This window comes from Amphiprion ocellaris, chromosome 3 (assembly GCF_022539595.1).
Source record: "Amphiprion ocellaris isolate individual 3 ecotype Okinawa chromosome 3, ASM2253959v1, whole genome shotgun sequence".
NCBI lineage: Eukaryota > Metazoa > Chordata > Actinopteri > Pomacentridae > Amphiprion > Amphiprion ocellaris.
Genome location: NC_072768.1, coordinates 13,638,326 through 13,665,549, shown reverse-complemented (window position 1 = coordinate 13,665,549; position 27,224 = coordinate 13,638,326). Strand labels below are relative to the sequence as shown.

The 27,224-nt window shown below is 41.1% G+C and overlaps 2 protein-coding genes across 7 annotated transcripts; both read right to left on the bottom strand.

The window, feature by feature from the left end:
* On the bottom strand, nt 1-16,892 carry zmp:0000001167 (protein phosphatase 1 regulatory subunit 12A). Of its 5 annotated transcripts, none has more exons than XM_023283436.2 (25): nt 16,544-16,892; nt 11,866-11,996; nt 11,534-11,652; nt 9,336-9,492; nt 9,009-9,153; nt 8,835-8,909; nt 8,634-8,713; nt 7,154-7,359; nt 6,896-7,002; nt 6,598-6,792; nt 6,354-6,436; nt 6,174-6,263; nt 5,894-5,995; nt 5,698-5,799; nt 5,530-5,620; nt 5,308-5,439; nt 5,112-5,214; nt 4,899-5,002; nt 4,652-4,711; nt 4,534-4,556; nt 4,361-4,424; nt 4,173-4,277; nt 2,889-2,939; nt 2,612-2,662; nt 1-1,265 (listed from the first exon to the last, which is right to left on the bottom strand). In XM_023283436.2, the coding sequence occupies exons 1-25, from the start codon at nt 16,817-16,819 to the stop codon at nt 1,179-1,181; spliced, it is 2,739 nt and encodes a 912-aa protein (XP_023139204.2). In that variant the 5' UTR covers nt 16,820-16,892; the 3' UTR covers nt 1-1,178. The 5 variants fall into 5 exon arrangements, with proteins under 5 accessions (XP_023139204.2, XP_023139205.2, XP_023139203.2 ...); XM_023283437.3 differs by having other exon boundaries at nt 6,598-6,795; nt 7,154-7,335; XM_023283435.3 differs by having other exon boundaries at nt 6,598-6,795; nt 16,544-16,891.
* A 1,776-nt stretch (nt 16,893-18,668) lies between these two features.
* Nucleotides 18,669-26,478, bottom strand: pnpla2 (patatin-like phospholipase domain containing 2). 2 transcript variants are annotated; one of them, XM_023283432.3, is made up of 9 exons: nt 25,950-26,478; nt 25,007-25,239; nt 24,244-24,309; nt 23,218-23,427; nt 23,003-23,063; nt 22,410-22,619; nt 20,989-21,121; nt 20,621-20,743; nt 18,669-20,007 (listed from the first exon to the last, which is right to left on the bottom strand). In XM_023283432.3, the coding sequence occupies exons 1-9, from the start codon at nt 26,134-26,136 to the stop codon at nt 19,695-19,697; spliced, it is 1,536 nt and encodes a 511-aa protein (XP_023139200.2). In that variant the 5' UTR covers nt 26,137-26,478; the 3' UTR covers nt 18,669-19,694. The 2 variants fall into 2 exon arrangements, with proteins under 2 accessions (XP_023139200.2, XP_023139201.1); XM_023283433.3 differs by having other exon boundaries at nt 19,775-19,994.
* Nucleotides 26,479-27,224: the final 746 nt, after the last annotated feature.

Sequence of the window (27,224 nt, the reverse complement as noted above, 5' to 3'; positions counted from 1 at the left end):
TTGTTACAAACACACTTTTTTATTAGGGTGCAGACATCCATTTAATATATTAGAAAACCAAAATGTGAAGAGAGGCTACATGGAATTTTAATTCAAAGGGGGATAATTCAAGACTGACATTTATACACATATACATAACCATGCTCCTTATTAAGACAGGAATGGACAATGAAAAACTATGAAAATAATATCTTTATCAATGGTAATAGTTAAAACCATTCATAGCATAATAGGTTTTGACAGAACAGCAATTTCTGTAACTGTGCAATGGCCTTTGCCCTTCAGGGTAACTTCTCCCTCTACTTGCTCAAGGTGAGAAGGTGCTCTGAAGTGAAGTTTTCTGTCTGAAGGACGGGCAAAGCCTCACAGATCTTTATTGCTTTGCAGAGAGTAAAGTGCTGTGGTCGACTGACCTGGTTCTGCGGTCATTTTTAAGAGCATGGAGTGTGTCTGTGGTCACAAAAATAAAAATCATGTGGGGAAGTGCATAGGTGGAGAGGTAGGTGGGTTCAAACAATTGCATGTGGAAACAAAACAACCCAACAGAGCTTCATGGACTTCCCCTGCTGTCAGGACGTCGCTGAATGTGAAGGCAGAGCCTGAAATGTGCTTCAGAGTTTGTAAAGAAGAATCCGCATAAAAAACTTTTACTGCTTGAAAACACTTTAGATTTGGACTTGGACTGTAAGTGGGGAAAAATTGTGAATGTGTGACGTGAATGTGTTCACAAAAAAAAATAAATACAAAGTGGGAGCTTTAAGGCCCAAGCCGTCTTGTGTGCTCAGTGGAATGTGCATCAAGGAAATATAGATGCACGCATAGGACTGTGTGTGCATGGTAGCGTTCCCCAGACGCACAGCAGGACGTTGTTGTGTTCTGTGAACGCTTTGGCTGTTGTCAGGTCTCATGTTGCTACTGTGGGAGCCTCTGGCCGTAGCCACAGGTCTTCCTGTGACATTAAGGCACACAAAAGACACTCCAGCTGTTCACAGGGAGGTTTCACAATCCAAGTCATGCTGTGGTGTTCATGTACATAGGACATTCTGCTGCTTCTCTCCCCCCTCTCTCACTCTTTGGCACTGGGAGGAATGTATGGAAGGAGGGATGGATGGATGGATGGATGGATGGATGGATGGATGGAGGGAGGGGGGCTCCCTGCTCTCCGTATGTCTCTCTGTCTATTTGGAGAGTTTGCTGATGACACGGATCAGTGCTCCATTTTCATCTTTAAGACGCTGGTTGTCTGCTCTCAGGTCAACCAGAACCTGGAGGTAAAAATTAAGCTCATATTAAAAGAAATCCTTTTACAATAGAAAAGTGCTTTTATCTTTATTGCATTAGTGTATTGCTTGTTTTCATATTTTTTCACACAAGTGGATTAATGACATATTGAATGTTAAGAGATCATATATTGTAGGCTGGTTTCACAGTAAACTGTGTAACCCACTGTAGGAGAAAAAACACGTGGAACTAATAACATCACCAGGACTTTTCCAGTAAATCTTACCTGTACCTGTGCTTTTTAATGTTGCGACATGTCAAAATGGCTCACTAATCAGCCAAAGAAAAATTCAAAACAGGTATAAACTAAGCCACCGAAAATGTGGATTTATTAATATAAATGGAATAAAGCTGTTCTGAATTAGCAACATTGAGGAAGACTGAAGGCACACAATTCATGTCATGTCGACAGTTGCAAACTTTTTTAAACCAGAATGTCAGTGAGGTTTTGCTGTCCCACTATTGCTTTGGTCATGTAACGCCACGAGTCATGTACATGTGTTCTATTTGGCTGAAATATGGATATACAGAGAACACACATGGCAGAGAACTGGCACAGAAGCAATTTGCAACCACAATTAAAACACTATTTCTTTAAATAAACTCTAAATAAATCTTTGTGAAACCAAATTTATTTTTGCCCGTGCTTAAATCAGAGCACGTTTCAAAAAATTAAAGAATAGTTTGACATTTGCTTTGTTGCTGAGCATTAGATGGGAAGACTGATACGGTCATATCTGTACAGTAAATGTGAAGCAACAGTTAGCTTAGCATAAAGACTGGAAACGGGTGGCTAGCTTGGTTGTGTCAGGCAACAACATTGGCCTGTAGAGATTACTAATTATTAAAACTAAAAGGTAAAAATGAATAACTTTTCTGTCTTACAGTGGGTTATGTGATGAACTCTTTCCTGTCAGGAGCAGCTGTCAGCCAGCTGAGACTCCAGGAATTTATTGTTGAAAGGAGCCAAGTTTGCTGCTCTTCATTTCCAGTCTTGGTGCTAAGCTAGCCTGCTGGCTCCAGCTACATACCTACTGTACAGAAGAAACATTTCCCAAAATACCAAGCTTTGAGAGAACGACTAGCATCGTCGCCTAGTCACTCTGTCTTACTGGGAATATCAGACAACAAAATGTATGCTATTTCCCATTTACAATTATGATGGCATAGACTACTAACCTTGTCACGGCACCTAAACACAGTGTCAAACAGCTCTCTGCTGAAAACTTCACCACGCTGCTGGACTGCACAAGCTAAAGCCAGGCTAATCAAGCAGAAGCATGCAAAGTGTCCGTGGCCAGAATAAGACTCGTTCTGAACATCTCCTCACCTTTAGCTCCTCCTCCAGCTCTGCCATTCGCCGCTCCAACATCCTCCGGTCCTGGTGCCAGGGAAAACGTGAGGGAGGGGGGGCAGAGAAGAAGTGATGTAGAAAAGAAGAAGAAGGAGGAGGAGCAAAAAAAAGTTGAGTGAAAACAAGTGAAGAAGCGGTTCGAGTGGGGAGAGAGGAGAACGCGTCAACAGACAGCAGGGGTGGCAGTGGTGAGGCAGATGAAGCTACAACAACAAGAACAACGTGAAACATCACCGTCAGCGGGGATGCTTACCTTTCTCTCCAGCTCCAGCAGGGCGGAACAGTCACTGAAGCGCTCCTGTCTCTGTTGGACGGACAAATCATGTCAACATCATCACCACAGCAGTAGGTTTTGATCACTAGAAGGCCTGTGCTTGGCTTTATTCATATAAATTAAGTCTATACAGTCAACAGGGAATTCTACTTCTTGGAGCAAAACGTAAAAAAATAAATATATAAAACTCCCACCCAACCTATTCCTTTATCTGGCAGTTGTCTAAATTTTTCCTCGTCTGTGCAAAGCATCAGCTCTCAGCTCTGTACCGCTGACTGTATAGTTTTTATAATGCACTGCGGGGTCATTTTGTCAATAAATTTTCATAATTCTCACTAGAGAACATGAAAAATGCTGAGCGTTCATACACATGCTGAAAGTAAACGATTTCTGTGAGTGATGTCTTCTGCTCTGCTACGTCTTTTCGTCCTGATATACATGACATATTTTGCTTTACAAACCAAAGATCCAAATGTTGAGGGTCTTTAGATTAAGTGTTTATATATATATATATATATATATATATATATATATATATATATATATATATATATATTTTATATAGATAGATAGAGATAGATAGAGAGAGAGGGGCAACAATTTAAATGAAAAATCAACAAGTATCTTGGTAAGGTGTTTGGACACAACGACAACTTTTCTACACTTTGGCATTGATTCTAAGTCTCTAGGACTCTACTAGATGGATAGAACATCATTCTTCAAAATGATATTCCCTCATTTGGTGTTTTGATGATGTCTTAGACTGTCTAACATGTCTGTCCAAAATCATCCATTGGCGTTTATTTGGGCAGAAATCTGCTGACTGCAAAGGTCACAGCATATGATTTACATCATTTTCATGCTCAAACCACTCAGTGACCCCTTGTGCCCTATGGATGGGGACATTTTCATTCTGGAAGAGACGACTCCAATCAGGATAGAAACATTTCAATATGATAAAGGGGATGAGGGTGCAGTCTTTCTAAGGGGTCAAGAGGACCCCCACCATGCCAGCAAAATGGCCCCTTCAGCATAACAGAGTAACTGGATCTCCTGTAGGGGTCAAGGGTTGAGGTTTTTCATCTAATCTGTCAGCCATCTGTGTATGTTCATATTCAGAAACAGTGTTTAGGACAGCAGAATTTCAAGAAAAAGCACGGCCAATAACTGGTAACGATGAACGTGTTGATTGCTTGTTAAGGTGCTTTGAAGATGAGTAATACAAAAACAGTTTATGTCCAACTTGTGTGTCTGTGCCGTTACCTGAGTGGCCTTCTCCAGGTCCAACCTGGTCTGACTGATGATCCTCTGAGTGTCCTGCAGCTGAGACTGGAGTTGGCTGTTCTCTCTGGACACCTCCTCAAACAACTGACACACAAACACGAGCAATCAATAACTGGGGCGAATAAAGAAAACACACTGTGCAGCATCTATATCAGTCCTGCCCCGACCTTCTTAAAATCCTTGGTCTCAGATCCTCCTCCCTGGGTGCGATCGTTACAGGATGCATTCAACCTGAGAGGATGAAGAGAGCAGAGCTCAGATCAGAGGGAGCGCTATCATGTACACTGTGCTAACAGAATGAAGAAGGTCAGATCAAACCGCTCAATGGCTGGATTCATACCTGGAACTCAAGTGTTGGCCTGTCTGTAAACAGAGAACAAAGCAAACAAGTTACAGCTGCTGTCTTAGGTTAATGCCCCCTGAGATCACATATAAATGCCTACACAAAAGGCACACACCTGTGGATCCAGCCCACTGCCTGAGAACTCTTCTTCCCCACTGGGATCATTGTCGTCACTCTGTGGATGACACACACAGAACAGTATGTTCTTATGAAACTCTAAACACTAGTTTGTTTGTCACTGCCAATCATTTTATCCACCTTCTTTGTATATTTGCTACTGGTGAGTTCTTCTGTTCTTGTTAGAATGGTCTGCAGTCTGTCCTGCATCGGTTTTCCAGATAAAGACTGTTTGCAGTGTTTACCTCCCCGGTCCTCTGTGCCTTCCTTCTGGCCCGAGCTTGCCTCCTCTCCCTGCGCTCCCTGGCCCATCGCTCTGTCTCACTCTCCCCTGTGCTGGCCTCAACATCTGGAACAAAGCCAGACAGCAGTCTTCAAAGAGCAAATTAAATATTTGAACAAAAACCAACACTCTGAAGTGCGATGCTTTGTCAGAAAAGGGAAGCGGCGGTGTGTACCTCTCCTGTCAGAGGTCTGAGGCCGAGGAGTGCCAGCAGGCTGCGTGAGGCCCAGCAGATCCGACTTCTGCAGGCTGGCAATGCGAGACCTCCAGCTCACTTCCTGTAAACACAGCATCCCCCGCTATGTGATGTCACATGACGTTATATAAGCGCAGCAGCCAACAAGCCTATAACTCTGATATATAGCTCTCACCCCCTCCTCTCCCTTCTTCTGTTTTGCTTCCTTCTCTTTCTCCTTCTCTTCCTCCTTTTCTCTCCCTTTATTGTCCGTCTTCATGGTCTTCATGGTCTTCTCTGCCTCCTGAAGATCTGTTAGTGTCACCCCCTTCATTTGAGAGAAAGCACAGTCATGTACCAGACTGACACACAGTCCTTCTGAACCTGCAGAGAACATGTGAGCGGTTGGTATCTGTACCTGAGTGGAGCGGCGGGACTGCCGTGCATGTCGGGAACGAGCTTTCCTCTGAGCCTCCGCCTCCTCATCCCGAACAGGTGTCAGATAAGACCTACAAGAGTCGAATCACGCTTTTAGATACAGAGCAGGACCACCTAATCAACACTTTAAAATCCACACAACACTAACTTGCGCCTCTGCTTGGTCTCCTGTTCGCCTGTTGTTGTGCTCTGAGAGTTGGAGGTGGTGACGGCAGACTGATCCTTCTTTTCTGTCTGTTCCTGAGGAATTCTTTGGAAGAAAGATAAAATGTGGCCATCAGATTTTTCAGATAAGTGAGGAAATGTTTCAAGCAAAATTAAATACAGCATAAAAAATGGCATACCTTTGAGCTAAGACACTGTTAAGGCGGCTGAGTCCAGTAGAGCTTGTTCCTGTGCTAGCTGAGGTCACGCTGGGGTCATCCAGTCTCTTTCCATAAGATGAGCTAGAAACAAGACAGAATCGATTAGAAACGCAAAGGCATCTTTCACAGCCACACACACTCGCACACAAATTAGCATTTACTGCCGGGGGACAGAAATAAGCCGTGACGCTGCAAAAACAATCACACACAAACAGCAGAGCAAACAAATACAAGGTGGGCGGTGAGCAGCGTGACTGACCTGTGAAGCAAAGATGGGGTGGAACTAGTGAACTCATTCCCTGACTGACTATGAAGGCGTCGGGTGTAAGAGGAGCTACGGCTTAGCCAGCTAAGAGAGACACAGGGTGACAAAGGCACATATACTGTGACTCAGATTCTGCTTTCACAAGTGCAGAAGCATATTAGAGTTCAGGCCCACCTGTTGGAGTTGTCAGGTCGGCTATCTGGAATACTATAGAGTCTCCGTGTAGGAATGGGTGGTACTCGAGCGAGTCTTGGCTCCTGAGAGCAGGGGGACAGAACAGTTTATTAGCTATTTATGGGACTTAACAAATGGAAGCTGTAAAAGAAGTCTTTATTTGGCCTGTCATGTTAGATTTATAAAATAATGACTGTGACTTCATGGGTGTATAAATCTTTGAATCACGAGAGCGCCTGTGTACCTTGGTGTCGGCCTCAGAGCTGAGGCGGGGGCTGGAGGCAGAGCGGGTCATGCCCAGTCCAGACTCTGCAGGTCTGCTCGTGTCCTGGCTGGCATCAGACAGACCAGCTGAGCCCAGAGTCACAGAACTGCCTGCCTTCCTCAGAGATGTTCTCCATGAGCCCGGGGCTTCAGTGGCTGGAGGCTTACTTGGTTCCTGCTACACATATAAGGAAAAAAAAAAGTAATTATTTAGCAATGCTGTCATGGAGCAAAACAGACATTTTGATGTTCTGTCTATTACATCTCCATGGCTCCACCTTTTTCACTTGGCTTGCAGTGGTACTCGATGACATGGAGGTAGGAAGCAGGCTGGCATTGCGTTTGTTGTTCAAGTTGTTTATGATTTCTCTGTTTTTTGCTTTCTCTGCAACAGTGGAAAGGCCAGCAATTAATAAATCATGAGTAAAATCAGAAAACTGTCACCTGATAAAGCATGTCACTTCTCAAACACACATACGCTGACTAGGAGCTAGCCCACAGACCTTCATAACAGAAACAACAGCAGCTTCTCTCACCTGACTCAGCGTCACTCTCAGACTCGCTCTCCTCCTCTGAGCTGGAGCTGCTGGAGGCTTTCGCCTGGCTCTGAGTCTGGCTCTGTCCCGTCTGGCCTTCCTCCTCCTCGTCCTCCGCCGGACTGCTCTGCAGGGCAGGAGGCGGGTGCTTCTCCCGCTCGTGGAGGCAGATCTTCTCCTTGCTGCTCATACGAGAGATAGAAGTCCTGCAGGGGCGGGGCCAAGGTGGGGTGGAACAACAGGTGGCATGCAGGGAGCTGATCAGTGAGGGCAACCATTCCATGTGCAGCCAATTAGAGCGAGCATGCGCCAATCAACACGTCAGCGGGTGGAACGGTGGGTCACTTTCTGTGATGCCATGTGTAGAATTTCTCTCTTGTTGACGGGTTACTGTATGGAACTTCAACCTAACATTTATGTTGCATTTTTTTGCATTAATCTACATGAATAAATTAGCAACAGAGTATCCAAACAAATGGCAAAACAAAAGTTGTGTCTTAGTGCCACACTCAACACTACTGGTAAACTCTATAGTAAAATGTAGAGCATGCTCTTTGTATTTCATCTGTAACAGGTTCTCAATCGATTTCCATGAAGATTTAATGTATCACCACTTTGCTCTCTATGTAATTCTAAACACCATGTGAGGGGATTCTACCCATAGTACCCATCACTTGGATCTAATGATGAATGATCTTCCAAACTTATTATTGTATTTCAGTTTTTAGTTCTAGTTTTTTTAATTAATTTAATTTTACTTAAATGGTTTACTTTTTCCTTCTTTTTGTGAGAGCTTAGATGGTCTTGTAAAAGCTGGAGATGATAACTTTTTAACTTTCTGTCCATTAACAGCATGTTTAGCATTTTTGCTATCTCCAGTGTGAACACATCACATATTCTTGAGGCACGTTAGTTGTCATGCTCTCAAGGACATTTATTAAATTACGACCTAACCAAATCAATCAATTATAGCATTTTTCAGCTAAATCAATTCAGAGACTAAAGCACACCAAAACAATGGAATAAGAAAAATATTTGCTGGCTAATGAGGATGATAAAAGATAAATAAAAGATCAATGAACCAAGCTGAAAGGAGAGTGTTTATACTCAACTCCTCACCATGAGGTGGTCATTTAAATAGGTTCCTGGGAACATAAATATCAGCGTTTTGACCAGCATTACAGTTCATAACATAACTGTGTGTGATTTTTGTATATTTTTTGATATATTGCATATTGAAAACAATTACCATTAGTAATTAGAGTGAAACTGAGACACAGAAGGTCGCTGGCTGCTACATCTAAATGTCAGTTGATAGACATAAGGACCAGTAGGACTGTTAACATCACACCTGCATGCAGACAACTGGTACAGGGATTACTGGGAATCAGCTGAGGAAGAGCATAGCGTGTACTCACACACACACACACACATACACACACACACATACACACACAAACACCAACACACTGGCACTGACCTGCGTGTGCGAACTGGTACCATGGAGATTGGCGGACTGGTCTCAATAACAGGAGTCTGTTTCTCTTTCTCGCTGCGTAACTGAAGAGGAATATAAACAGACATAAACACAGAGAACATTTGCCGCCGTAACACCATCAATCATATCACGTTTATCTAACCGAGTGAGATAGTCGTGGAGCCTGTGTGAAGGCAGACTCACAGCGTTCTGCTTCTTCTGTAGCTCCTCCAGAGCGTCCACAAGGTTCTCGTCTGCAACATCTAGAGGTGTTTGTCCCTACAAGGACATTCGCCGAGAGCGATTAGTCATGGCACAAAGCTGAAGCTTCAATCACAAACCTAATGACAAGTAAAAGGTTGCTCGTCTTGCCCTCACCACATTGTTGACAGCACCCATATCGCACATGTTGTCAGCTAGCAGGGTGCACACCTCCTCCTGCCCCCAGTGAGCCGCCGCATGCAGGGGCGTCCACCCGTCGATGTCCCTGCCGTCCACATCCACCCTACACTGTAACAGTACCCTGACCGAGGCGAGCAAGGCGGGAGGAGAGAGGGAGGGTAGCAAGAAGCGAGAGGGGAGAATGAGGAATGTCCAGAAGGAAAGGACACAGCTATGAATAAAAGCTGTTTGACTTGGTGTGATACCAAATTAAGACAAAAGCTAACAAGCTGTCATTGCTTTCGTGTGCACACGGCTGCTCACTTCAGGACTTCGATGTAGCCTTTGGCAGCGGCGACGTGCAGAGCTGTTGCCTTGGTGTTTGGGTGAGGTGTGAGAGTGCCACCTCCCGCCAGCACTGCCGTGGCGTCCTGGAGCATGATCCTCTCCTCCTCCTTCCGAGCCTTGTCCACGTCGATTCCTGTTAGAGGCACATGTGAACACACAGTGGCTAGTTGAAACAGACATCGATAAAAGGAAGGAAAACCCAAAACTCGCCTGCAGGTTAAATCTATAATATATGTATGGACAAGAAAGATAAAAATACTGAGCTGATTTGTTTTATGTGTCATCGGTGGTTAGCTGCATTTGGATCTCATCAAAGTACATTTGACAGTGAGTAAAGTACATGCCCGGAGCGTCAGCAGCCTTCAGTACAAGGAACATCACAGAACATTTTGCACAGAGACTCTGTCCTCATTTCTCTACCTACTTTTGCAAGTCATTGTGACCGCTTGTAAAAACAGGACAAGATGAAAAGAGGTTTTTGGTGCTCTACATTGACTCGAATGATGACAATGTAGCCTGAGCTCTGTATCATTTCCAAATTGATTTTTCTCTTAAAAAGAAGTAAAAAAAACAAAAAAACCCACCAAAACGGATGTCAAGCTATTCATTCAAACTACATCATTATGGAGTAAATCTTCACGTTGCTCAGATTATTCTCAACATCTTTAGCCTCTTAAGACAGCTCTGGATTCATTTGATGTTAGAAAATCCTCTAACATCAGTATGATTACTAACTATATATAAAGTTTTCTTCTAATTTGGCATAATTAGTCATCATACTGAAATGCTTGGTTTGACTTTAGGATTCAACATTTGGTTTGATTAAAGGCGAAAGATACCAACATTCCGGTGACCCAGAAACTTATCATTTCTGGTACACATCGCCACTGAAAATGATCGAGATTTTAGTTAGGAAAGCAGCAGTATCTTAAAATAAGTTTGTTGTCTAAATAATTGATAATAATAACAGTCAAAAGCAAAACTTAATGAAACCACAAAACTGACAAAAAGATCCAAAATGGGATGAAAGGACTGTATGAATCTGTGAAGGAATAATACATTTAGTTTAATGAGCAAAATATGCAGGTTTTTTAAACAACTGCTTGAATTAAAAAAAAAATCACCTTCATTTTCCAATGGGAAATATATATGTAACTTTTAATTTAGTAATTTCTTGAAAAATATACTCGTCTATAAAATGACTGTAAATAGAGCTGAAAACATTCATTATTTAGTCATTAAATGTAATTATTCAGATAATTTTGATCATCAAATAGTAGAAATTCTTCAAATATTAAAATTGAAATATTTTCTGATTTCATTCCTTCTTTATGACAGCAAACTGAATATCTTTGGACTGTTGACAAAACAAGACATCCGAGGACATCATCTTGGGTTTTGGGAAACATTGACCGACATTTTCCACCATTTTCTGACACTTATAAACCAAACAACAAACCGATTCATCAAGCAAATAATCAACAGTGAAAATAACAGTTTGCTGCAGCCCTAGGAAATAGTTAAGAATATCTGTAACACTTTTCTTGAGCCCAAAGTATCATGCTTAAATTGCTTGTTTCAGTCAACCAACAAAGTTATTCAAGTTACAAATACATAAAAACTGAAAAATCCTCAACTGACAGACAAAAACAAATGATATTTTGTTTAAAGGATTAGTAATAAATTAATGAATGGTTTCAAAATTTATGATAATCACTCTGTCTGTTATGAAATCCTCGCTTTTATGTCAACTCTGATAATATGAATATGTGACGTATTGTAATAACTATAAAGATCACATTTAGATCTCAGCAGGACGAACAAGATGCAAACAAAGACTTCATGTTTTCTCCATGGCTCTGAACGGGCCTTTAGGGGGTGATTGTGCACCACATTAAGCATGATTAATGAGTGAACAGTAAAGGCTTTGAGTCTGTGTTACCTTATTTGACAGAAATCTGTGCATTTCACTGTTATTTCTGATCATTTAGTCAACAAAAATGTCTAGTATGCTTAAGTAAATGAATTCACAACTAACAAAACACTATCAGTTTTGAACATTTTGGGGCTGTTAAAACCTCTTTGGGATGTCCCTAAAAATTCCCTCTACACAGTAAAAACTCTAGACGTTAAAATGAGTGGTGTCTTAGAGTTACTACACAGCGATTCCTCACCTTGTTTCTTGATTTCACCTTTGAGCAGCCTTTCCATCGCATCTTCTGTGGCAACATCCAGAGGAAGCTCTCCTTCGCTGTTCACCGCCCCAACTTGAGCACCGTGTTCTATCAGGTATCTTTACAGACAAAGACAAATTCCACATACAGTGACACTAAAACCAGAATGTAGCATATTTATTAGATGAATGTGCATCACTGTTGCAATGTCCTTTACAACGTTGACCTCTAAACTGGCTAAAACTGCATGCAGGCCAATATTTTCTAAACACTCAGCACCACTTTAATCATGATGGCAGTGCAGTGACAGAGCGACGGCGGTCAGCACTCACTTAGTGATCTGGAGGAAACCGCAGGAGGCTGCAGCGTGAAGAGGAGTCCAGCCCTCGTTGTCTCCTCTGTTGACATCGCTCCCGCTCTCCACCAGAAACTGCACCATCTCAGCGTTTTCATCGATGCAGGCCTGCCAGCGGACACACAGCCACATGATGGACCGCTGTACAAGTGTTTATTGTTTGCTGTTTACTCTAAGAATCCCCAGCGCGCATATTACCAAACAGATGTCAGCCTGAGTACAGTTTCGGTACAGTAGAGAAGGTCTGTGACCCACTTCAGTACGGTTTGTTGTGAAAGGCAAAAATCCAGACACTTTCAAAATCTATTAAACTAAACTAAAGCACTGGGGCTCAAACAATGACTACTGTGTGTACTTGCTGTAATGACTTTCTGCTAAGTGCCCTTCTAAAAGCCCTCTAGTACTTTCCAAAACAGTCATTTCGTGGCATGAGTAAAACAGTGACTCTATTTAGCAGCTTTTCCTGAGGCCAGGTCGAGCAAATATCTCGGTGTGATCCAACACAAGATCAATCCCACGAGGACCTCATGGGATTATGTTACGATAGGTTGCTTTAATTTCAACTATCTGTGAGAAGTATCACCACAGAAGGTAGGATCTGTTTATGTCCCACTTTTACGTTAATGTTCTTTTGTACCCACAGTAAGACAAGCCATTTTGTCTGTTAAAAGTCATTCTGAAAACAATAATTATTTTTAAAAAATGTCAACTATTTAGAAATATTTTACTTTGTACACTGAAATTACATATTTATATACAACTATTTCATTTTAAATATATCAAATTATTTTAACTGTAAATTATTGTCACACTTGAAACAAGAATGAAGCTGATCTTTGCTCTACTTTGTTAGTTTCAATTGTTGCCAAAAATAAAGGAAACCTGAGATTCTCTGCAGGGTACATCAGCAACTAGGTCAAAAACTTACAAAGATTTAGCTACTTTGAGAGAAAGTCAAGCCTCCCTAATAGGAAATAACATAAAAACACCATTGAGTCACTATTAATATCTGTGAACACGGTGCGATGTTGTACGGACCAGACAGGCACCAGTGAACAACCTGTGTAGCTATTAATGTAAATGTCCTGAGTAGTTCCCCCAGAGCCTAAGCTAAAGCTATCAGATTACTTGTTTTGTCTGTAGAATCGACAGACAGTTAACATGAATTAAGAAACGAAGCAACAAATCATCATATTTGTGAAGCTGGAAACCGATACATTTTCATAAATGACTAATCGATTGTAAAAATTGCTGTTGATTAACATTCTGCTGGTGGGATGATCAAAACAAGTTCTTTCTCTTGTTTACAGAAAGAAAATAGGGGGTTGTACTCTGTAGTAGTCAATTAAAAACAAAAAGAAGATGGAGTCTATAGGCAACGACTCTGAGACTGTACTTTGGAATAGCTAAAGGCAGTGATTGGCAATTGGCATTGACCAATATGTTTTTTTTCAGGGCGAGTACTGATCATAATTTATCAAGGAGACTGATTATCAATATTGAAACTCTTGGCATTATTATTTTGGCATTAAAATTTTGAAGAACACAAACTCCAACAGACACTTCGCTGAAATTATTTGTGTAATTATTTTTGTATATATTTAATAAGAAGAGAACTTTTAAACATTTATTCTTTGATTTTATAGCCTATTAGTCAGGATATAAAGCCGATCAGATAGTGCTGCGCTATCTGTGATCAGATAGACTTTGCTTAGGAGCAGAGAGTGACGACTACATATAGAGAGAGACGGCTGCACCAGAACTAAAGTAACACATTGTAAAATTAATTTATCTTATCTGGAATAGTTAAGAAAAAAACTGACAAAAACCCTCACTAATACTGATAATTGAAAAAATGCTGAGTATCAGCTCTGATAATTGTACATTTGTTCGTTTACTTTTTATTCTCCGTAGCGACTAGTCACTAATCTAACAGGACAAGTCAAGACATCTACAGGATTATTTCTTGTCTCCCTGTAAATACAAACATACTCTAATACTGATCCAGCATCTGAATGTGGTCCCTCAACTTAGGTTATCTGCCAATGTAGAGTAGCAATGTGACACTAAAAATAAGTGAGCAGTATGCTGTCAAGTAAGATTTAAGTTATTTAAGTTTAACCAGAAACAATTAGTCAGATAATAAATCTGGAACTAATGGAAAACAGTATTTTGCTCACACTTACTAAAACAAAGACAACACAACACAACTGAGACATGAGAACATAATAAGTATCTGATTAAAACAATGTGCTGGACCAATAAAGAGAGCACCAAAGTCATTACCATTAGTTCTAAGTAGGACATTTATATTGAACTGCATGATAACCCTTCATGACTTTTCAATCAAAACCAAGAATGTGAACCTTATGATAAGTCATTATGATTCACCGTCTGGGGACCATGAATGAATGAAGAAAATTTCCTAGCAATCCATCATATTCCTGCTGAGATAATTTAGTTTGGACCACGGTGGTGGACAGACCGACTGTATCCTCCCCAGTTGCTAGAATTGCTACAAATACTTGATAAAGAAAGGATTTTAAACCAGCATTTAACACATAAACCAACCATTAATAAAAGAACTGTTAGTGACCCTTTAGCTGTGCTGGTGTATACTCTGTCTGATTTCACCACTATCAGCTGATGACAAACAAGACTACACTCAGTGCTGTGACTGTGTTTCCAGCCATTCATTATCACCACAGTCACTCTGCAGGATGTTACTGCACCAAGCGTCTGAACCCGCACAGATCCTTGTCCATCAGGCCTGACTTAAGTCACCTAAGAGGCTTTGCTAAGCTAAATCAACTAATCACAAAGCTGCTACAGGCGTCCTCCCTCCCTCATAGTATGAGATAATTAACAGGTGGTAGGGTGGAAAAAAACTAAAATGTGGACAGTGCAAGACCTGAAGATGGAGCTTGTGGTGCTAGAGAGAGCCTGCCAAGTCAAGCAGCGCTCACTCACAGCAGAGGGGGAGCACCTCCAAACAAGTGGGTGCTCCAAGACGAATGAATGAATGAACAGAGGGCACTTCTTGCGCCCTTATGTGCTGCCAGGGTGGACGCACAGCCTCAACTGGCAGACTCCTTCACTGGGTCATCAAGTGACTCATTGTGGAAATCGCCTTTGACAACAGCAGCTTGTTGCCGTTTGAGGAATGTTTTCCATTTCTTCATCCGAAATCCCTAAAGCCCCCTCCATGGGGAACTGGCAGAGGGAAGGAGGAAGAGAAAGAGAGCACGAGAGAGAAAGAAAGGAGGAGGAGGAGCGGGGTATAGTGGAGAAGACAGAAAGGCTTTGGATGGAGAGGATGGAAAGTTTGGAGTGTGGGCCTATATTTAATTCAAGTAGCCAGGCAACCGATGAGCAACAGGGGAGAAAGGGATGGAGCAGGGGAGGGACCACACTGGGTGACAGCACGACAAGTGGATCGACCGAGAGATGGCCCGTTTCTAGAGCATTCAGCTAATCTGAGGCGGTCATGAGTAAAGCTGCAACGATCAAAAAAATCCACTGATTCCACTTCCTTGAATTTGAATATTTTCTGGTTTCTTTACTCCTCTACCACAGTAAAGTGAGAATCTCTGGGATGTGGACAAAACAAGACATTTAAGGATTTCATTTTGGGCTTTGGCAAACACTGATGAACATTTTTCACCATTCGCTGACATTTTATAGACCAAGCAACTATTTGGTGAACCAACAACAATCATTAGTGATGGGGAAGCAGCTTCATTAACTGGAGGAAAACTCCACATCACTGTGAGCCACAGGCCAGCTCATCCAGCACATCCAGCTCTCAGCTCCAGCGGGCAGAAGAATGAAAACCACCAATCTGTTATTTACCCTTCACGGTTAAATCCATCTGACATCGCCTTCACTTTATGTGATGAGACAGCAATGTGTTTATGACACCACGTGTCACACAAGCAGAGGAAATGCTGCATCACTGAGGGCTGGTGTGACAGTGATGTTGTCCAGGCTGCTCCTCAGTGTTATGATGAAGTCAGGGGGAGGGAGGGACACTGAGCTGAGCTGCTTTAACGCTGAACATGGGACGAACAAATGCAACAACCCACAACCCTCAGTCATACAGCTCAGGTTAGACTATTCTCCATGTTTATGACTGAGTCTCCACAATAAACCTGTTGATCAGATGATGAAAAGCTGCCTGACTTCATCAACACTGCTTTTTCTGACACTCCACCACTGATTGTCAGTCAACCTGACAGTCAGAACCTATTCACGTCTGAAACTGACCCCACAGGCTCTCTGATGACCTGTTTTTACGGTCTGCTGCCCTGCTGTCCGCTTTTATGCTCGAAAAAGAAACTGTAAGTGACTAAATGCACGAGCAGCCTCAGCAGCTAGTAGAGCCGCGGACTGTCTACACAGGCCAGAAGTGTTGAAAGTAAACTACACAGCAGGATAAACGGGTTCAGTTTGGGCTAGTGGAGATGCTAAGTTCAAAAAAAATAGTTAGATGTTGGTTAACGGTACACTTTAGCTACCGTAAGTTCCCGTTAATGCCTCTTCGCTGCGGGGCTCATTAACGGATCAACGGTTGCCGCAAGTGGAGCGACAGTTGGCAGCAAGTCCGACACAAACAATGAAGTCCGGAGTTCAGTCAAACAGTCAGAACTTCCTACCTGGTGAAGCGCTGTCAGTCCGTCTATGTTGGCGTGGTTGATGTCAGCTCCCTGCCGGAGCAGCGCAGAAACCTCCTCCCGGTCCCCGGCGGAGCAGGCGGCCATAAACACGGCTCCTTGGGCGAACCGGACTTTCGCCCGCCGCGTCCCGGAACCGCTCGAGGTTTCGCGGGCCTCCGAGCCCGTCCGGTCCGTCTCCGAGCCCAGCCATCGCTGCAGCTGATCCTGCCGTCGCTGTTTGGCAGCTTCGGACCGGGAATGGTCAGTGGCCGCCATCTTCCCTGGTCTGTCCCGGACAGATTCAGCTCATGGTACGAGCAGAGGAGCCGAGTGCGGGGTTTAGATTGAGCCTCCTCCGGGCTGCGCCCCCTGGTGGACGGACTGGAGCCGAGGCCGTGAACTCATCAGCGAACTTCTGAGTGGCAGTGCTGCGCTGCCTTCAAGTGCTGCTCGGATATTTGTATTAAAAAGTGTGACCTTTGTCACTCCACTGTGATTGTTCTTTCTTTCTTTCTTTCTTTCTTGCTTTTCCACACAATCCACGTCTTCTTCAAAATCACTTCACGGCCATTTTTTATAGACCTGATTTTAGTGATGTCATCCTTTATTTCTTATTATTCTGTTAAGTGGTATTTGTTCTGTTTATATATTTATATTGAAATTCTGTATTTTGAACTTTGCATCTTTTCCTCTGTCTCCTTTTCTTTCGGTTGACTTGATGGGCTTTTTGTTATATTTTCTCCCTAAATACCCTATTTTTTTGGTTTGTCTGTCAAGCACTTTGCAAGCTCTGTTTTTAAAAGGTTCTATATATATAACCTTTTTCTTTCTTTCTTTCTTTCTTTCTTTCTTTCTTTCTTGTCTGACTAAAACACACTAGAATGCATGATTTAACATATGTACAGTTATTTTTCTATTTTAGGTGATATCATCACATATGTAGATTAGATTTTAAAAGCTGGATAACTGGTAAAACAGCTTTTGCAACAGACCACATTTGGAAAAGACTGTATGCGATAAGTTTTGCTGTGCCTTGCGAGCACAGGCAGAGGCCAAGTCCTTCTCAGGCGATAGTGAAGCCTGTTGGAGCGTTACACTATTATTATAAATATTGTTACTCATGGAACTGAAGTCATAACCTAACCCTAATGTAAGCGAAATTCTGATGCGACCAGTTAAAAAAGAATAACTTTGAACAACCTCTCCAGATATTTTCCTCCAGCGACTTGCCAAGCAGGAAAAAGTTATTTTTAAAAAAGTAAATAAAAAACAAATTGGCCAAGATTCTCAAGACAAACAAGCATTTCTTTTACATATTTTGTATGCCAGAGTATCTTAATAGCTATTTTATCACATAGGAATGTTTTTTGATTCGTCAATGAGCTCAGCTCAGTAACAAACGTTGTCTCTGGTAACTTCACACAGTAAGGCCAAGACCTTACTTTATAACATATTATAGAAAGAAACCCAGGAAATCCAACGAATCCCTTTGGTCAAGCATTTGCCAACAGTGTACTGATAAATGTACAATCAGTAAGATTAAATTTGCTTGTACATTACAGATGGCTATGAATTACTATCAACTGAGCAATGAATTCTAAATTTATGATGACAGGTGATTGCAGAGGTGAAACCACACGCATGGTTCCAAAATCTATTACTATTTTCACATAACCAAAACAGCTATTAGTGGGTTTTGTGGAAGTTATGAATTTATCATTGCAGCCTCTAATTTTCTGAGGATAGTATTGAGTAATCTCAAATTCAGCTTTGGGAAACATGCCAGTAAAATGAACCAGGAATAAATTCAATTTTTTCCTTCCAACCTGATGTCATTTTTCAGATTTCAGTGTTTATTGCTTCTTTTAGTGGTCGGCCAACTTTATCCTGTAGTACACAGAAGAGCTATGTTATATCTGCCCTTCGTATTTACAATTCAGGAAAAATCACCTAATGTTTCCTATTTCGCTAGAATCATTTGAGAGCCTGCCATAAACTCATTTAGTTTCATGAGTCACTGTTCAGTCACTGCTGGGTTTATTTACTGTTCCTCCTATCTGTGTACCTTTCACGGTAGATCACAGACTTTCTGGTTAATGTGGGAGCAGCTATTGAAAACACAAAGTTAATGCTATCCACTTTATTTCATGATCACATAAATATTATCCCCTACAACATTTGTACAATATGTTGTATTCACTTGGAAATAATTTCATTGAAGTTTAAGGCACCTCTTGATCGAAGACAATATTGTACACAGTACAAGAGAAGAAAAAGTAAAATTCAAATCAAACAGATTCTTTGACTAATTAAAAATCACATCTTTGATTTACTGTAAAAGCAGGAAAAATGTAAAATAGCATCACAGCTGTTGTTTAAAAGTTATCTAAGCAGCAACTCAAAGCAAAGATTTAACATCAGTTCTAAAAGAGATGTATTTTACATGATAACAAACAAGAGCCTATGATTGCTAAAAGCATTTTTGTATTTTACATATAAATAATTGCTGAGATATCAGATCTTGGCATTAAGACAGACTTAGAAAGACTGTGATTTTTAACAACAGTGCGATTTTTAACAACAGTGCATTGACACTTGCATCACATAAATGGAGTAACTAGTTGTAACAGATTGGTGCATCCGTTGCTGTTTTTTTTTCTTTCTTTTTGCTGTAGTCCTACACTGTCTGGGTAGCTGAAGTAACTTAAAGCTCATAACCGGATACAGCAGGAAAATGCTGCTTAACTACTGGTCTGACTGCATTCCACTAAAAACATAAACACTCGTCTATTTTAACTGTGCTACTTCAAGTGCGCATTTTTGTTTGCAACATCCTGTAATTCAAGTTTGTACATGACTGAGCACTTGTGCTAAGTCTGAATACACTTACAGACATACAGTATGTCTGCAGGCTTGCATGACTGTACTGTAGCTAAACAGTTATTTCAGGGTCATGCGTTGATCCAGAACTACTTAATACATAGTAAGTGTAACTATGGTAATGTATTACCATTTTCAACCACTATAGAAAGGGGCTGATTAGGTCACAAAACAGAAAACAGATATTCAAATCTGATTTAAATCCTTTAGATATGTTTTTGGCTCTTGGATAAGTATCAGTGCTGCAGTAACAGAAGCCTATCAGAAGCTCTTAGGAGACAGTCAGAGTTTCTCCAGAGTTGGAATCTTGTGGAATATTAAGACTGCGCATCACGAGGCCTTGTTGCGAGGGACTAGGTGGCAGGCTGCCGTCTGGTGACGTAGCTCCAGTTTTGAAGGAGCCCTGCAGGTCCATGTTGATACAGAGGACTCCAGACAGCAGCTGCTTCTTGTAGTGGTCGAGACGTACGAAGACGTCCTGGACTGAAGAACCGCTTCCATTCACCCAGGTGGGAAACAGGCTAGTGGAGCTGAACCGGGATGGGAGGGCCTGGTAGTGGTGTAGCTCCAGCTGGCAGAACAACCTGGTGTTTATTAGGAGCATTTACCAGCATACAGAGGCGTGAATAAGGAGTGAGGATTTATTCACGCAGGTATAATAGATATCTTATACCACAATACATTAAATGTCAAATGTGTGAATGTGGTTGTGATGAATTTCCTAAGAATTATTGACTGAATCTTTTTTTTTTTTTTGCTTTCCTGAGTATTATATCAACACCTTAAATTTCTTTTGTTTACTCTTAATGTGACAAATTTGGGCAGCCATTTTCAAGAGAGCAAATATACTTGAATAATATACTAATTTGTGACCAGGCCAAACTCGCTGGAAGGACCATAGTGTTGTTGTGTAACTGCTGCACATGTAGATAAGCAACAGTTCACAAACAAGTTCAGCTTATCATCCTAAGAGAAGATTTCAATCCTAACTTCTTTCTATGGCTTCCAACTTGCTAAAATAATCAATAATTGTAGATTTAGGCAGGTTAAACTACAGCCATGTTACTGTAGATAGCAGCTTGGACCAATAATGGATGTATAGACATGACATTATAACTACAGTCTTCGTAAATACGTGGCATATGTTGGTAACTGAAACTGGAAGTTGAATGTCTGTGTAAATGCATAGTTAACTACCTGGCTGATACATTCCGAGAAATACTTCTGGAGGTGTGGCGAAGAGCATGCTGCAGGATTTTCATGATCTGTTCTCGAATCCACCCCACATCTTCCTGCACATCTGGCAGCCACTCCAGAAGTCTACACATGGAAGACATGATTATCAGTCAGTTTACAGTGGACATATCTAGGGATTGTAAGATAGTGGTAGTGCAGCAGTTTCTGCCACAGCCAACGAAACACAATTAAAAAGTAATTAGTCCCAACAATCAATAAAGCCATCTTGAAATCAATTTAAGCTACTTCATTTACAAAGCTCAAACAGATACACGGTGCAGATCAAACGTTGAGGGATTGGGGACAGATGTAATTAAGTCCTACAGCACCTGAGAGTCAAGGACATGGCAGATTCCAGAGGGAGAGTGTAGGGAAGCATCATGGCTGAGGCCATCCTGACAGGAAGCAGGTTGCCTAGCGACTGCACCAGACTCCTCCTCTCCATGCAGGCCTCGACCAGAGCTGCAGGGGGAGGCAGAGACACACAATTATCCCTCTTTGTGCAAAAAGTAGTAATACACCCAAACACAAGCTGTGTTTTAAAGCGTATCAAATTATTATGTGGTTTGGTTCATTTCAGTCCAGTGAACATAATGTTTTCTGTCTGCACAACATGTCCTTGTCCCACTTTAAATGCACAAATGCAGTATTCTTCACCAGTAAAGAAAACACGAAAAGGAAAAGTACTGTTGAGTAAGAATTGGGTTAAAAAAAAAAAAACTCCCCACAACAGGCACAACGGCACAGTTTTAATGCCACTACTTTCAAGTTCCATGCTGCAGATTACTGATCGTGTTGAAAACAAGCACAACGTACTGTTTTGAATTTGGAACATATTTATCCTCTTTTCCAAACTGGTTTTCTATGAGGAGGAAGGAACTAGACTGATTAGTCTGGCTAATCTTGATATTTTTTTAATGTAAAATGGAAATGAATGCATTAGTTTTCAACTGCAAAAACTAAGATATGTTAAGAACTAACAAATGTGTCACTATTTATGTAAAAGGCTTCCATTCTGATGATTCAACTTGACATTGTTTAAGATTGTCAAACAATCACATTAAACCTGTAATTACTTAGCAGGAAGTACTTAATTTGCTTTGTCACTACACCCGACATAAACAGTAAACAGCTGGTAATACGGCAGCAACGCTGGAGACAGCGTGGGTACAAAAATGTCAATCACTCACTTATTTGTTTGGTTATGTAAGAAAATATATCCTTTTTGGGACAGAGAAGCTCAGACTGTAGGGGAGATCTGATGCTACAGGATTCCCAAGGAGCTCAAGATTGTGTACCTGAAATCAACACGAGATATCATGATCCAGAAGGACATTTAATTGTTTTGAAACTCTGTAACATGTTAAAAGGTCATTACAAAACATTGGCTGAATCATGACCTCTTATGCTCAGGACAGCAGCTGGACACTTTGAACAATTCTGGGGGGAAATGGACTGTATACGAGGAAAAAGATGAGCTGATCGGAGAAGAAGCAACGAAAGATAATGAAAGAAGAGCAGTTAGAAGTCAACCTGGACTGTTTTAAAAAAAAAACAACATGCATGATGTTTTTAATTTTCTATCTAATTTAAGTAATTTGTAAGTGTGTATAATTTACTGTATAAGGTAAATAAATGGAAACTGATCACTGCCAGTACTAGATGCAACTTATGGTACATATGCTCCATTTTAAACCACATCTAATCTTTCTTGTTGCCTTTCTCTATGTAAGTCCTGAAGTCATGTTACCTTTGTGCAGTTTAGGTGGGAGGCATTCGATGATGTGCTCCTCTGGTGAGGACTTGGCAAGAAACATCACTGATTTCGCTTCTACGTGTGGCTTGTCTTCCTCTTCACTTTTAGTATCATCCTCATCTTCAACTTCATCAAAATCCTCATTTTCATCTTCATTAGCAAGCAGGGGTCTGTCTCTGTAGGGCCCATTGACATTGAACAATCCTGAAAATAAAATAAAATAGTATTTTGTTTTATCTAGGATCATTTATGTAATATGTATCCCTGATATGAGGTCATTTCTCAACTACTTAAATATCTCAATGAGTTTCAAACAATCTATAAACTTTTAAATGTTAAACCACATTGACTGTGTGCTTAAACATCCCTAAAGAAAAAAAAAACAAGTAAATAACTACAGGAAGCACGACAAGCCTTATCACAAGAACAAGCAGTCTATTGATTTGGTAACATGGGTAACGGAAGCACAAGCTGTGATAGCATATCAGGATGATACTGAATGTATGTAGTAATATTTTCGGCTAAGGGACAAAAGATCAATCATTGTTTTTTGTACAAAAACTTTGAAATAAATCAATCCCTCTTACCATTCTTCTTTAAAAAGTGTAGAGCATCTTTATATCCCTGTTTACACATGGCCTTCATAACCTGAATAAAATAAAGATACACACATAAATTTATCTCTAATGAGGCAAATGAGTCCACTAAGTTCACTTCAGCTGATCTGAGCAAATCAATGTATCTGTAGCGCTGTGCGGTTTGCCTGTGTCTGGATCTGGAAGGCAGTAATCAAATGACCTACCATGGGATCCGGAGGAAAAAGCGCCCTGGAAACTCTGTAGAGGTTGGTGAGGGTAAACTGGATGCTTGTGTTGGTGAAACGCAGCTCATGGATGTTAGTTGAGGTGTCTTGGGGACAGATGTCACTCTCTCCAGAGAACGGGGACACAGTGATGGTGTTTTTTAGGTCATACTGAGGCAAGTTGTCCGAGATTCCTCCGTCAACATATCGCTGAATGATTAAAAAAATAAACTTTAGTATCACAATAAAAAGAAACAGAGCCCTAATGTCACAGAATCTACAGAAAATGGAAAACATATCTGACCATACAGCAGTTATGAAACATGATATAGTGGCATCGTATCCTGCTTGGTGATAAATGTTTGTTTGGAAGGGCACACTGTGTGTTTCAGCAGATAAGATCGGAGTGACATCAGCTTTTTGAACTTGGGCCACTGCGGGGGAAGGAGGGGACGCAACGACCTTAAAGCCGGTCCCAGCACGGTCGCATCTGGCTCTGTCACTCTCTAATTTTGGTCACAAGCCCTGCACACACACAAGCGCATGTAAGCTCCTAAAACTCATCACAAAGGCCACAGAGGGAGGACGGGACCGCTGGCATTGCTCAACGATATTTCCCAGAAAACCTTTGCACTAGAAACATGTCCAGTAACAAAAACACAGGCTGTATTTCCCCCTTTTAGTGTGAGATCCCTGACAAACACTAACTCCAGAGGAATTTTATAATCATTGTTTGCACACACATGCTATTCAGAACAAACACATTCTTGAGGAAGGGAGGGCTCTGGTGGGCACAGTTACAGCAGAAAAAAATGCCAAGTGTAGGAACTATAAAACACAATGTGAGGAAACACTGTATATAATTCAATCAAAGCGGCAAGCTGGGCCGACTGTCACACCCCTCCAGAGGCAACAGCTTGTGTTTATCATTTAAAAGCCGTGCAAATGAATCAGTAACTTCGTTCATTTGCAAAAAATAGGTCACAGAAAAGTGCAGACTTGGTGAAAAACAGTGAATCTACTCACCACTCCTTGCAGTGTAGGAGGAATGAGGCCACAGTAGACTGGGATGTAGGCGCTGCAGATACATGCCTGATGAACAAAAAAGAATATAAGGCAAATAAAGCTAATAAGAAATATTGAACAAATTGTTGGACTTGTGCTGATATCTTTGAACAAAACCTGGACGAAAACAAAAGAAAAGGTCATTAAGACATTGCAGTTCAATGACACTAACATTATATAAATATTATGATAACATTATTTACTATATTAGTGGTGTCCTTATTCTTCTGGTCTTAAAGAATGCATTAAAATTAAATACAATATATATAAAAATCAATTAGTGTTACAAACATTTATTTTTATAACATATAACCTAAAAATTATTACTTCAAGACATTGATTGTGGATAACATATCAGAAAAAAGGGGAAAAAAAGTCTGTCATTTTATTTAATTTTATTTTACTAAAAATCCAAAACCCAAACATATTCAGTTTACAATTATGTAACAAAGAAAATTAGAAAATCCCACATGAGACAAACTGAAATTAGAGCAGTTTGGCATTTTGTTTGATAATTGACTGATTTCTGATTTGGTGCAGAGGAATATTCTGCCGATTTGTAAACTGACTATTTCCTTAAGTTCTAAAATGTAATGATCGCTTCTCTAAACACTGCTGTACACATTTACAATCTGAAGACACTTATGAGCATCCCCAAAATATTGTCACATTGACAGTACTGGGGTATTAAATGTGATACAACTCCACAGCATCCTGTGCGTACCTGCACCACCTCCTCCTTGGTGTTAAAGTGGGACACCAGGACATTTTCTCCGTCTGTAACTCTTGTCAGAGAGATTCCCAGCCGCCCGCTGGCCTGGTGGTGGCAGTCAGTTGGAAGAGTGCGGTGCAGCATGTGTCGCACAATCTTCACCAGGTTAAAGGAGGGATGCATTGGTCCGAGGAATCGCTTCCTCGCCTCTTTGGCAACCTGGATGATGCTTGCACCAGTCTCTCCTGTGAAACATTCAAAGACAAAAGGAAAGTGTGGGAACTGTTGAGAAGTTTATACTCAGGTGGATAACAGGGAATGATCAGGGATCGAAAGAAGTTAACACTGTTGTTACTAGAAATGATTGGATTAATATAGGATAGAACTTTTCTAATCCAGTGTTAGGTTAAAGTTCATGCAAAAAAGTAAAAAATGCTATTATGTCTGCACTGCCTATAGACACCAAAGCCCTAATCTTACCCTTGAACTTGTTTTATGGCTATTATCCAGGTTGTTTCCTCCTGAATAGATCCTTGCTTGTAGTGTATCTACTCTCAGATGTGATGGATAATAGCACCTGCTATATGAAATTGTAGAATTGTAGCAATGCTGCTTTCAGTACATTACAATCAAGAAACTGAAGCAACTAACAGATTTTTGTTACCTCTCTATTTGGAAAAGCGTAGATTTGCAGGACAGCTTATAGTGATTGTGTGATAGAACAATTTTCAATAAGTTTCTGTGTGTTCTGAAGGTTCACTCTTGCAAAAGATTATTTGTGAATGTTTTTTCATAAGAAAATATGTGTATTTGAGGTGCACCACTGAGCTGGAGAGGGCTCAGCTGGTGTTGCGGATACCATTTATTTCAAGGCATGTAGACCACAAGCTATTTGAACTAGAGTTGATTAGTCTTTTAGAGTGCAAGAATGCTTAAATATCCTAAAGGTACCTACCAAGACATACTTCAGAGACCAGAGCGGTGGCGGTGAGAGCTCCTGCCGATGCTCCATATATGTGCCGGGCATGTTTGACCAGAAAAGGCGCCTGATCCAGCAGGCAGCTCGCCACTCCGATGTGGTAGATGCCGAGGAAGCCGCAACCTGCGAAAGAGATGTTCCACGGTGAGTCTAAGGGAAACATACCGTCCGCAGCTCTGTCCACTGGTCCTGGGGTCGCTGGCAAACAGTGTGACTGACAACAAACTATCTAGTAGTCTGCCTTTAGTGCTGGACACTTCACATGTGCCAATGTTTCTTGTTCACATGCTGTCCGAGCAACGCTGGACTTTGTCTGCTAATTGTTTTTAGCCTCTCGCTAGCAGCAGAAGTCCTTTCTTTATTTAAGGTAGCAAACTGAGCAAAGTGAAAAAATACAACAACAACAAAAAAAACGCCAAAGATGAACCCCGTTAGTAAAGTGTAATTAAAACCAATCCTGAGCAAGTTATTATAGCGACCTGGTGAGCTGTTATTTTGTCTGTTTTGATAGCGTGTATTGGGAGGAGGGCGCTCAACGAACCGCCTTGTCCAATCAGGATCTACACCGCAGAACAAATGGCCCAATCACAGTGGAAAGCGGTGATAATGTGACCAATCACAATCGGCACCGCTGATGCCCCCGTAAAGTCAGATAGCGGTCACACATCTCTGTGACAGCTGTTTGTCCCCAGGCGGAGTTACAAGTTTTGTTTTGTCCTTTCTAAATATATCTGCCTGTTTATGTTCATATTTTTGATAGGAAAATGTCCTGAAAGTCCAAACTCGGCTGTATTGGGACTTTCTTTCACAATCTGTGTTATCTGTAGGAAGAATGTGAATTGATTCTCAGCTATGCAATATTGATGAGGTTAAGCTGCAGTCGACATATCGATCGAAGCAAGCCTGCAATATGTACTAATAGTTGTGTAAACTTTATTTGCAGTTGTTGCAATTCAACAAAAACTTTCACTGTTTCAATGTTTATCAAGAAAGCAGTGAGGAAGTATTCACTTAAGTAAAAACACTGATACCACATTGTAAAACTGCCTTGCTACAAGTAAAAGTCCTGCATTGAAAACTGTACTTTAGTAAAACTATTCAAATATTAAAAAAGTAAAAGGACCCAATGCAGAAAAATGTCCCCTGTGACTGTTGTACTATTACAAGTTATATTAGTAGATTATCATTGCTCTGCAATGTAAAATCAGAATGTTACTCTTATACTTTGTTTAGGTGGAGCTTAATTTGAAC